The sequence below is a fragment of the Entelurus aequoreus genome, linkage group LG16 (assembly GCF_033978785.1).
Source record: "Entelurus aequoreus isolate RoL-2023_Sb linkage group LG16, RoL_Eaeq_v1.1, whole genome shotgun sequence".
In the NCBI taxonomy this organism is placed as follows: domain Eukaryota; kingdom Metazoa; phylum Chordata; class Actinopteri; order Syngnathiformes; family Syngnathidae; genus Entelurus; species Entelurus aequoreus.
In genome coordinates, this window is record NC_084746.1 from 49,417,207 (window position 1) to 49,430,322 (window position 13,116).

Consider the following 13,116-nt stretch of genomic DNA (forward strand, 5'->3'; position numbering starts at 1 on the left):
GTCTCACACTTGCACTTAACTTTAAGCAAGTTAGGTTTATTTAAAGTTGAAAAAACCCCAAGACAAATCCACATCACTTCAGCAGATAGCATGTAGCACTGGTATATGCATGCTACTAAAGTGCCAACTACATTTCTAGCTATGGACAGAACTAGATAAATCCTTAAGAATATTCATTTCACAGTCAGACTTTATTTTATGTTAAGTTATTGTTTGCCAAGTTATCATTTACTATTTCCCTTCTATGATACACTTCTGACGTAGCCCACTTTTGGGGTCGTGGACAGTTCCACACACAACGCCCGCCGCCGCTCCGTAGTTAGCTTCAATTGTTAAGCTTCGCCAAGCTGGAAATTATTAACCGTGTATTTACATGTTCATGGTTTAATAGTATTGTTGATCTTCTGTCTATACTTCCAGTCAGGGTTTTTTAAAATTTTGTTTCTATCTGCATTTGAGCCCGATGCTATCACATTAGCTCCGTAGCTAAAGTGCGTCAACAATGTATTGTCGTGGGGATAAAAGTCACTGTGAATGTCCATTTCGCGTTCTCGACTCTCATTTTCAAGAGGATATAGTCTCCGAGGTGGTTTAAAATACAAATCCATGATCCACAATAGAAAAAGGAGAGTGTGTGGAATCCAAGGAGACCTTGTACCTAAGTTACGGTCAGAGTGAAAAAAGATACACCCTGCACTGCCTCTCTAGTCCTTCACTCTAATGTTCCTCATCCACAAATCTTTCATCCTCGCTCAAATTAATGGGGTAATCGTCACTTTCTCGGTCCGAATCTCTCTCGCTCCATTGTAAACAACGGGGAATTGTGAGGAATACTAGCTCCTGTGACGTCACGCTACTTCCGGTATAGGCAGCGACCAAAAGTTGCGAACTTTATCATCGTTGTTCTCTACTAAATCCTTTCAGCAAAAATATGGCAATATCGCGAAATGATCAAGTATGACACATAGAATGGATCTGCTATTCCCGTTTAAATAAAAAAAATTCATTTCAGTAGGCCTTTAAGGCAGACACCCATATTTGAGCATGCTGAATGCAACTGAAATGAACTCTAATTGGGCACCGTGGTTTTGGTCCCCAATGGCAATGGCGTCCCCAATCAACTGGTGTGTGAGCGGATGAAAATCCCCAATTTGGACATAAGTAAGAACACACACACACACACACACACACACACACACACACACACACACACACACACACACACACACACACACACACACACACACACACACACACACACACACACACACACACACACACACACACACACACACACACACACACAGTACAAGATGCACAGTTGAAGTTCCCACACTGGCATGTTTTAACATTTGTATAAAAGCACAAATGTTGTAATGTAAAATAACGCCTCTGAGGGATTGTTGTGCTCACAAGATTATTTGTGTTTGAGGATTTAGGGCTCAGGAGATCATATATTGCACTAAAACATAAAAACCAGTGGTCTCCTGAACATTTGCCATCTGGTGAGTTCACATTAGAATTCAGTAAAAAAGTGTATCCCCCCAAAAAGTCAAGAGTTGGGACAAACAACGAAGGCACATAAAAACGCTTTTATCAACTAACTCCCAAAATGTGACTTCTCTACTAATCAGTGTGTGACTTTTTGTCTAAAATGCAACTAAATGCTGATGAGAACAGGATCAACAGTGTAAACGGCTTCAAACCTAAATGTAGAGTCCATCATCAAGCTGCTTACTGGAAAGATGGCGAGACTCTCGGCGACTTTGTTCACGGTCACTTCCTCTCCTCTCTCGGTCACTTCCTCTCCTCTCCCGGTCACTTCCTCTCCTCTCTCCTCTCTCTTTGTGCTCCCCCTCCTTCTCTCCCTCAAACTTCTTGCGGGTGCTGTCGATTCGGGTTCCTTGTCTTTCCTCAGCGCTCTCCTCCGCTCTTTGGTGGTGAGTCTTGTGGTTGTCAGATGTCCTCTCCTCCGCGTGCTCCCTCTGGCTGCTTTCGTGGCCCCAAAGCGACTCCCTAAGCGACTCCCTAAGCGACTCCCTAAGCGACTCCCGATGCGACTCCCAATGCGACTCCCTAAGCGACTCCCTGGTCGCCACCTGCTGCTCCGCCGCTCCCCGCTCCGAAGAGTAGCTTCTCTCTTGGCGTGCTCCAGTGTCGTCTCTGCTTCCTGTCATTTCTTTCTTCCAGTCTTTGAGTCCCTTCTCCCAAAACGGCTTCTTTCGACCGTCCTTCGAGTCGCTCTGGTTTTTGGCAGGTCCTGGCTCCGGGTCGGCAGACTCGCTCCCCTGCGTGCCGGTGCTCCCGCTGTCTGCTCGTCCTGCTGCATTCCAAGTCATCCCTCCGTCTTCTCTGCGGCCGCGTTCCTTTTCCGGATTGTTGCTCCTTTTAGAGTCTCCGGTCTTGCTGGGAGGTTCGTCGCTCTCTTTTGTTTTCTCAACAGCCTTTTTACGCAAACTTGTTTCGTCTTTTTCCCGTTTCTCTTTCCCAGCTGCGACTCGGTTCTCGGCCTCTTTGTCCTTCTTCTTGGTCCCCTCCTTCTTCTTCTTTTCTCCTGACTCCTCCTCTTTTTCCTCCCCCTTTTCCCTGATGCTTCTAGTTTCCTCATCTTTAATCCTCTTCTCCTCCTCAATCTTCTTGTCCAGTTTCTTCTCTATAAGGTCCAACTCCTGATCCAGCTCTGTCATCTTATTGGGATCCAACTCTAGGTCGTCATCCACTTCTACCTCCACCTCCTCAATGGCCTCGTACTCCTCCACCTCGATGCCATCCATGGTCTTCTGCAGTTGCGTCTTGACCTTGTTCAGCTCCAGGAGGCCAGCCTGCAGCTCTTTGCACACTTCCCTGATTTTGGTGGCAAATTTGGTTTTGGCACCTTTGTGGAGCTCGTGGGAATCCTTGGCAAGGAAGAAGACGTCGAGCAGCAGGAAGAGCGCCGACATCACCCCCGTGGTGACGCTGACAGCCTGCACGGCCTTGGCAGCGCCACCCGCCGCACCCAAGACCTGCACGGTGCTGATGAGCTTGTCCGTGTTGATCATGAGGGCTTTACCGGCCCGGCCGCCCTCCTTCATCACATGCTTGATGTTGTGGTTCAGTGCCTTCTTAGTGGTGCTCTCGCAGTACTTCTCAAAGTCCCACTCCTGCAGCGTGTCCATGCCCGCCTGCACAAACTCCAAACATTCCCGGATGTCCTTAATTTTCTCCTGGTAGGCCTGGATCATCTTCTCTATCTTCTTGCGGTCCATATTGGAGTGGACCGCGTCCGTGATGTTGGCCGTAGCCGAGGTGATGCTGCCCGCCGTGGCCACGCCGATGCCGACCGCCGTGACGATGATGGAGGCGCCGAAGGTGAACGGCGCCAGGATGAGGCCCGTGATGGTGGCCAGGCTGCCGGCCACGCTGGCCACGCCTCCTCCCACCGCAACTGACACGGTCTTCTTGTGGAATTGGTCAGCGCCGTCGGCCACGGACAAAAGCTCAAGAATGGACTTCTGCAGGGAAGCCCCCCGCTTGTTGAAGAGGTGCACAAACAGACGCGCGCCCATGTAGACGCGGTCAGCTGCCTCCTCCATCGCTCTGCAGGGAGGAAGAGGACGCTCATTGACCACTTCATTAGACACACCTATGCGTCTATCAAATACAAACCCCGTTTCCATACAAGTTGGGAAATTGTGTTAGATGTAAATATAAACGGAATACAATGATTTGCAAATAATTTTCAAGCCATATTCAGTTGAATGCACTACAAAGACAACATATTTGATGTTTGATTTGCAAATAATATTTAACTTAGAATTTCATGGCTGCAACACGTGCCAAAGTAGTTGGGAAAGGGCATGTTCACCACTGTGTTACATGGCCTTTCCTTTTAACAACACTCGGTAAAGGTTTGGGAACTGAGGAGACACATTTTTGAAGCTTCTCAGGTGGAATTCTTTCCCATTCTTGCTTGATGTACAGCTTAAGTTGTTCAACAGTCCGGGGGTCTCCCTTCTGCTATTTTAGGCTTCATAATGCGCCACACATGTTCAATGGGAGACAGGTCTGGACTACAGGCAGGCCAGTCTAGTACCCGCACTCTTTTACTATGAAGCCACGTTGATGTAACACGTGGCTTGGCATTGTCTTGCTGAAATAAGCAGGGGCGTCCATGGTAACGTTGCTTGGATGGCAACATATGTTGCTCCAAAACCTGTATGTACCTTTCAGCATTAATGGCGCCTTCACAGATGTGTAAGTTACCCATGTCTTGGCCACTAATACACCCCCATACCATCACACATGCTGGCTTTTACACTTTGCGCCTAGAACAATCCGGGTGGTTCTTTTCCTCTTTGGTCCGGAGGACACGACGTCCACAGTTTCCAAAAAAAATTTGAAATGTGGACTCTTCAGACCACAGAACACTTTTCCACTTTGTATCAGTCCATCTTAAGCCGACGGCGTTTCTGGGTGTTGTTGATAAACGGTTTTGGCCTTGCATAGGAGAGTTTTAACTTGCATTTACAGATGTAGCGACCAACTGTAGTTACTGACAGTGGGTTTCTGAAGTGTTCCTGAGCCCATGTGGTGATATCCTTTACACACTGATGTCGCTTGTTGATGCAGTACAGCCTGAGGGATGGAAGGTCACAGGCTTAGCTGCTTACCTGCAGTGATTTCTCCAGATTCTCTGAACCCTTTGATGATATTACGGAGCGTAGATGGTGAAATCCCTAAATTCCTTGCAATAGCTGGTTGAGAAAGGTTTTTCTTAAACTGTTCAACAATTTGCTCACGCATTTGTTGACAAAGTGGTGACCCTCGCCCCATCCTTGTTTGTGAATGACTGAGCATTTCATGGAAGCTTCTTTTATACCCAATCATGGCACCCACCTGTTCCCAATTAGCCTGTTCACCTGTGGGATGTTCCAAATAAGTGTTTGATGAGCATTCCTCAACTTTATCAGTATTTATTGCCACATTTCCCAACTTCTTTGTCACGTGTTGCTGCCATCAAATTGTAAAGTTAATGATTATTTGCAAAAAAAAAAAAAGTTTATGAGTTTGAACATCAAATATGTTGTCTTTGTAGCATATTCAACTGAATATGGGTTGACAATGATTCGCAAATCATTGTATTCCGTTTATATTTACATCTAACACAATTTCCCAACTCATATGGAAACGGGGTTTGCAATCCACGTACATCTGCTCCTCGTCCTCTTGGAAATTGGCTGTCTCGTTCCATGTGGACCAGCCTGGAGGACAGGGAATAGATGTCAGGCGCACCAGACAAAGGTTTTACAATTAAAGCCTGTGATGTCAAACTTCACCTTCAACGTTCTTCCACCAATCCAACAGGCCGTTGCTCTCCTGCAGGGAAAACATGGCAGTCTAAACACACACAGGTATATTGCAATGTGCACACACACACACACACACACACACACACACACACACACACACACACACACACACACACACACACACACACACACACACACACACACACACACACACACACACACACACACACACACACACACACACACACACACACACACACACACACACACACACACACACACACACACACACACACACACACACCCCTGATTCGAGCAGGCTGCCATCAGTCGGGAAGGCTGCCATCTCCACCGGCTGGACCTCCACTGTGCTCTCCTAAAGATACATCAAAAGTGGAATAGGATTAAAAAGTACTCTAGAGTGGAACACGTTTATGCCTGACTTGCTTCCACATGAGTGGTTGTCAACAAAAGCGGGACCGACATAAGCAGCTTCAACTTCCATATGTGACCTTTAAAGGGAACCAGTTATGCAAAACCAACATTTTATACCTAACGGTACCTGTTTTTTGTGTATTTGGGATCTCCGCAAGTCCTGAAAATGTGAAATTAAACCATGGAGACATTTATAAAACTATCTTGCCTTCCTTTATACTTCCTACACTGCAAAAACTGAAATCTAAGTTAGATTAAATATCTCAAATAAGGGTGATATTTGCTTATTTTCTGTCTGATAAGATCATTCTCCTCACTAAGCAGATTTTATGGTAGTGTTTTACTTGTTTTAAGGGTTTTGGTCCTAAATTATGTCAGTAAGATATTACAGCTTGTTGCTGAGATGTTATAACCTATATTTTCATTTATTTATTTTTTTTCCCATTTATTTATTTATTTCAGGCAATGACAAAGACGTACAAGTTGACAAAACATAATAATATAAATTAGTATAGTGCATTATTGTCCAGTTTTTCCTGAAAGGGAGTGGGAAGAAGATAACTTATTTAATCCCACCCCCAGTTCTCCATTCAGTGATTATTCACATGAGTTTCACTCTTACTTTGTTCAAGGATTATAATACAGATGTTGTATCATAGTGGCAATACCACAGGTAACAATAATTATTACACTGTAACAATCATTTGTATCAACAATGTAGGAATAATGAATATACCAACAATGGTAATAGACAACATAGCAATAATGGTAAGGAAACATTGAGCACATGTTAACACTTTGAGACAGAATACAACAGCAGACCAAATTAAAGACCCTCATCTCTATATTTGAACCAGACCCCATGTTTGTATAATAGTTTAAATCGATTAATAGTTTGGCATTGCTTGTGTTGTAAATCCAGTTTGTTCCATAGTTTTACTCCGCATACAGACACACAAAAACGTTTACGAGTGGTTTGAGCTCTCGGCAATAAGAAATATCTAAAGCCTCTCAAGTTATGAGCCTGCACTCGTCTTATAAAAAAACGTTGTAGATTAGGTGGCAATAATTTGTTAAAAGCTTTACATAAGATTATTAATGTATTATATTTAACAAGGTCATCAAATTTGAGCAACTTTGATTGCATAAACAGATTATGAGTATGTTCTAAATAACCAACGTTGTGAATGATCCGCACTGAGCTTTTCTGTAATATGATCAGAGGATGATGATGATGATTATTGAGTAAAACATGCTTGAAACTAGAATATCAACTGTTGCAAAGCTGTGTCATCAACACTCACAAGTATAAAACTACTTTTATTAAAGTAATAATTTCTTATTTCAAGCATGAAAAAAAAAAATCATGATTCCAAGCGCATATCATTATGTCAAGATAATGGCACTAGCATTTACTTCATTTAAGAACATTTTTCAACATATTGAGCAAAAAGGTCCCTTTTTTTTCTTCTACCAAGAAAAGTGCACTTGTTATTAGTGAGAATGTACTTATTTTAAGGTATTCTTGGGTTCAATGAGGTTAGCTAATTTGACTTGTTTTGGAAAGTCTTGACAAGCCGAATTTTCTTGTTCTATTGGCAGATAATTTTGCTTAGTTCAAATAAAATACCCCTCATTTTTGTATTTTTTTTCTTGTTTTTGAACACCGACTTTTTGCGGTGTACAAACAAACCATTTAAATTCGGCCACATTGTGACGTTTTTCTCAAGTGTGACGTGAGCGGATATCTCTACATATGGTAGAGATTTATCCGAAGAGCTTTGCGCGAGTCCGCTGTTGTGGTCCGATGCTGTAGTCAATAAGTTCCATCTTTTTATCTGTCCTCCTGTAGCGGGGCTCGTACATGCACATGCATCCTCCACTGTGGCCATTTCTAATTCAAAGTAGCGTATATTTCTAACTTGTATCTGTCAGTACTCTCAATATGGAAACTCTATAAAATGGATGACGGGGAGAAGACGCTGTCAAACCGGAGTCACGTAAATAAGACATACTTGCCAACACTCCCGATTTTCCCAGCTCGTGGTGCCCAGGACGAGACTTAAAACCAGGGGAGATAGGTCTGTTCTGTCTTGTTTGTTGAATTTATTAATAATATATGTAAAACCAGTGTTTAAAGGCCTACTGAAATGAATTTTTTTTATTTAAACGGGGATAGCAGATCTATTCTATGTGTCATACTTGATCATTTCGCGATATTGCCATATTTTTGCTGAAAGGATTTAGTATAGAACAACGACGATAAAGATTGCAACTTTTGGTATCTGATAAAAAAAAGGCTTGCACCTACCGGAAGTAGCGTGACGTAGTCAGTTGAACATATACGCAAAGTTCCCTATTGTTTACAATGATGGCCGCATGAAGTGAGAGAGATTCGGACCGAGAAAGCGACAATTTCCCCATTAATTTGAGCGAGGATGAAAGATTTGTGGATGAGTAAAGTGCAAGTGAAGGACTAGTGGGGAGTTGAAGCTATTCAGATAGGGAAGATGCTGTGAGAGCCGGGGGTGACCTGATATTCAGCTGGGAATGACTACAACAGTAAATAAACACAAGACATATATATACTCTATTAGCCACAACACAACCAGGCTTATATTTAATATGCCACAAATTAATCCCGCATAAAAACACCTGCGTGTTTGTTATGCTAGCTCCTAGCTCCTCTGCTAGCTCCTAGCTCCATAGAACACGCCAATACAATTCAAACACCTGATCAACACACACAATCACTCAGCCCAAAAGACCGTTCACCTAACCCAAGGTTCATAAAGCTTATATATTTTAAAAAAGTTACGTACATACGCAAAGAAAAGTTGCGCACATACGGTCAAGCGATCAAATGTTTAGAAGCCAAAGCTGCATACTCACAGTAGCACGTCTGCGTTTTTGTCATCCAAATCAAAGTAATCCTGGTAAGAGTCTGTGTTGTCCCAGTTCTCTACAGGCGTCTGTGTATCGAAGTCAAAAGTCCTCCTGGTTAGAGTCTCTGTTATCAGAGTTCTTCCATCTTGACTGCATCTTTCGGGAATGTAAACAAAGAAGTGCCGGCTGTGTACTGTTGTTGCTGACTACGTTCGAAAAATACGTCCATTTCGCACCGACAACTTTCTTCTTTGCTTGCTCGGCTTCCTTCTCCATAATGCAATGAACATGATTGAAACAGATTCACGAACACAGATGTCCAGAATACTGTGGAATTATGAAATGAAAACAGAGCTTTTTCGTATTGGCTTCAATGTGGAAGGCATACCCGTGTTCGCCGGTCTACGTCACACGCATACGTCATCCTCAGAGGCCTTTCGAACCGGAAGTTTAGCGGCAAATTTAAAATGTCACTTTATAAGTTAACCCGGCCGTATTGGCATGTGTTATAATGTTAAGATTTCATCATTGATATATAAACTATCAGACTGCGTGGTCGGTAGTAGTGGCTTTCAGTAGGCCTTTAAGCTAGTTCAGTGACGATCGCAAACGTTTTCATCTGCTCGAATCTCATGCCAAACAAAGTATCATCGGTATGTATTGTTGAGTAGTATGCTAATATTTGATTGAGTTGTATTATTTGTTGGTTGTGATGTAATTTGGGACGTTTTATGGCCAAAAGTCAGTCATGCTAATTTTCGGAATTCATACAGTGAAGTGAATGTTAGCATAGTAAGCTAGTTTGCTATAAAGCACTTATATTACATATTTTGTGGCATTTATTTGCCCATTTAAGTTCAAAACACAGCATAATGCACGTTTTATCGTAATGGGATTGTGTGTGTGTAATAAGGCTGTGTGTGCATGTCTGTAATGTAAGCATCCTTTCTGCTTGTATGCTTTCAGTTTTACCCTTTTTAGGGTCGATAAACCTGGGGACAAGAAGACGTTTTTCAGAGTGTTTGATCAAGAAAAGGTGTTAGGGTAAAGCCAAGATATTTCTACATATCGAGGGCGGCACAGTAAAACGATGTTGTGGTCGGCCCTAAGCTCCGGAACACTCTGCCCCTCCATGTTCAAACTGCTTCCACAGTGGAGTGTTTTAAGTCTCGTCTTAAGACCCACTTTTATTCTTTGGCTTTTAACACTACGTGAGTTGTGTGGTCCTCTGTCCTCTGTTGTCCTCTGTGTTTTTTTTAAATAAATTTTGATTTCTATTTTACTGTTGAAATCGTTTTTTTAATCATTTATTTTTTATATTGGTTTTCTATTCATTTATTTGTTGTTTTTATTCAGTCATTGGTGGAGCATAATATTGTTTTTAATATTGTTTTTAACATGGCTGTGCAGCACTTTGGAAACATTCTTGTTGTGTAAATATGCTATATAAATAAAGTGGATTGGATTGGGAGACTCCTGAATTTCAGTGCCCCTCCCAAAAATCTCCCGGGGCAACCATTCTCCCGAATTTCTCCCAATTTCCACACGGACAACAATATTGGGGGCGTTGCCTTTAGCGTCCTCTACAACCTGTCGTCACGTCCGCTTTTCCTCCATACAAACAGCGTGCCGGCCCAGTAACACAATATATGCTGCTTTTACACACACATAAGTGAATGCAAAGCATACTTGATCAACAGCCATACAGGTCACACTGAGGGTGGCCGGATAAACAACTTTAACACTGTTACAAACATGCGCCACACTGTGAACCCACAACAAACAAGAATGGCAAACACATTTCGGGAGAACATCCGCACCGTAACACAACATCAACACAACAGAACAAATACCCAGAACCCCTTGCAGCACTAACTCTTCCGGGACGCTACAATATACACCCCCGCTACCACCAAACCCCAAATTTGTCCTCTGCATTTGACCCATCCCCTTGATCACCCCCTAGGAGGTGAGGGGAGCAGTGGGCAGCAGCGGTGGCCACGCCCGGGAATCATTTTTGCTGTTTTAACCCCCAATTCCAACCCTTGATGCTGAGTGCCAAGCAGGGAGGTAATGGCTCCCATTTTTATAGTCTTTGGTATGACTCGGCCGGGGTTTGAACTCACAACCTACCCATCTCAGGGCGGACACTCTAACCACTAGGCCACTGAGTAGGTCTGTAAAACATAATCTATGCGACATTTCAACCAAAGAACCACCATTACATGTTATGTAGACCTGTGTTTTTCAACCACTGTGCCGCGGCACACCAGTGTGCCGAGAGATACAGTCTGGTGTGCCGTGGGAGATTACCTAATTTCACCTATTTGGGTTAAAAACATTGTTTGCAAACCAGTAATTATAGTCTACAAATGATGTGTTGTTGTTGAGTGTCGGTGCTGTCTAGAGCTCGGCAGAGTAACCGTGTAATACTCTTCCATCTCAGTAGGTGGCAGCCGGTGGCTAATTGCTTTGTAAATGCAGGTAAAAAGGAGTCTGATGCTAAAACCAAAAGTAAACAAAAGGTGAGTGCCCCTAAGAAAAGGCATTGAAGCTTAGGGAAGGCTATGCAGAACAAAATTAAAATTGAACTGGCTACAAAGTAAACAAAAACAGGATGCTGGACGACAGCAAAGACTTACTGCGGAGCAAAGACGGCGTCCACAATGTACGTCCGAACATGACATGACAATCAACGATGTCCCCACAAAGAAGGATAAAAACAACTGAAATATTCTTGATTGCTAAAACAAAGTAGATGCGGGAAATATCGCTCAAAGGAAGACATGAAACTGATACAGGAAAATACCAAAAAAAAAGAGAAAAAGCCACCAAAATAGGAGCGCAAGACAAGAACTAAAACACTACACACAGGAAAACAGCAAAACAGTCCAAATAAGTCAGGGTGTGATGTGACAGGTGGTGACAGTACACCTACTTTGAGACAAGGGCTATAGTGATGCATGCTTGGTTATGGTAAAGTCATATGCAACAATTACGACAATGACTTTTAACTGTCGACTGAGTTTATGATTTCTGCTGGTGGTGTGCCTCCGGAGTTTTTCAACGCAAAAAATGTGCCTTGGTTAAAAAAAGGTTGAAAAACACAGATGTAGACCATAAGGAGGTGTTTTGAATGTGGGGAAAAAAAATCATAAAATGACCCCTTTAAATGTGTTTCCATTGGTTTCCATGGGAACAGTTACTCTTGCTAACCTGGGCCGGGGTCATCTCCTGCAGCTCCATACTCTCCTCAATGATGGGCATCTTTTCTTCGGCCTGTGGCGCAAAAGCAAAAACAAAATAACAAAAATTAATGTTGTAGACCTCAAGCATTTTTAAAGAAGACATCAACGTTCATCTTTGATGATGATGATGATGACAAGGGAGTGTCTACCTGTGATGATGCGGTAAGTTTGGGTATCCTGGGAAGAGTCGTTTTGACTCGGAACGATGTGACCTGAAGGGGGCGTTAGAACGACAGTGAGATCCATCCGTCAGAGAACTCTTTGGTCAATCTGGAGGAGCGAACACTCACTCTTCTTTTCTTTTTGATGGTCCTCCTGCGTTTCAGCCCGCCCCCTAGTGGTGGCTCTGCCCCTTCGTTGTCCTGCAAGCATCAACCACCTTGTTAGCATCAACAACACTGTAAGCATGACAACTTTGTTAGCATCAAAACTAGAGATGTCCGATAATGGCTTTTTGCCGATATTCCGATATTGTCCAACTCTTTAATTACCGATACCGATATCAACCGATACCGATATATACAGTCGTGGAATTAACACATTATTATGCCTAATTTGGACAACCAGGTATGGTGAAGATAAAGTTCTTTTAAAAAAAATTAAATTAAAATTAAATAAATTAAAAACATTTTCTTGAATAAAAAAGAAAGTAAAACAATATAAAATCAGTTACATAGAAACTAGTAATGAATGAAAATGAGTAAAATTAACTGTTAAAGGTTAGTACTATTAGTGGAGCAGCAGCACGCACAATCATGTGTGCTTACGGACTGTATCCCTTGCAGACTGTATTGATATATATTGATATATAATGTAGGAAGCAGAATATTAATAACAGAAAGAAACAACCCTTTTGTGTGAATGAGTGTAAATGGGGGAGGGAGGTTTTTTGGGTTGGTGCACTAATTGAAAGTGTATCTTGTGTTTTTTATGTTGATTTAATAAAAATAAAAAATAAAATTAAAAAAAAACCATACCGATAATAAAAAAAACAATACCGATAATTTCCGATATTACATTTTAAAGCATTTATCGACATCTCTAATCAAAACCTTTGTTAGCATAACAACTTGTTGCCATCAACAACGTTGTTACCATGACCAATGTAACTTGTAAGCATAACAACTTTGTTAGCATCAACAACGTTGTTAGCATGACATCTCTTTTAGCGTAAACAATGTTGTTAGCATTAACAGCTTTGTTAGCATAACAACTAGTTAGCATCAACAACTTTGTTAGCGTGACAACTTTGTTAC

At 42.3% G+C, this 13,116-nt stretch overlaps 1 protein-coding gene across 1 annotated transcript in view; it reads right to left on the minus strand.

Annotated features, from left to right (window-relative positions):
• Positions 1-1,117: 1,117 nt before the first annotated feature.
• The window catches only part of LOC133631221 (uncharacterized), a 58,352-nt gene continuing 46,353 nt past the window's right edge, over positions 1,118-13,116 (minus strand). The window contains exons 43-49 of the mRNA XM_062023380.1: positions 12,151-12,222; positions 12,010-12,072; positions 11,829-11,891; positions 5,596-5,667; positions 5,319-5,358; positions 5,192-5,243; positions 1,118-3,579 (exon numbers count right to left, since the gene is read on the minus strand). Of these exons, the coding sequence (XP_061879364.1) occupies positions 1,707-3,579; positions 5,192-5,243; positions 5,319-5,358; positions 5,596-5,667; positions 11,829-11,891; positions 12,010-12,072; positions 12,151-12,222 (2,235 nt within the window). The 3' untranslated portion in view covers positions 1,118-1,706. The remainder of the gene's footprint in view (positions 3,580-5,191; positions 5,244-5,318; positions 5,359-5,595; positions 5,668-11,828; positions 11,892-12,009; positions 12,073-12,150; positions 12,223-13,116) is intronic.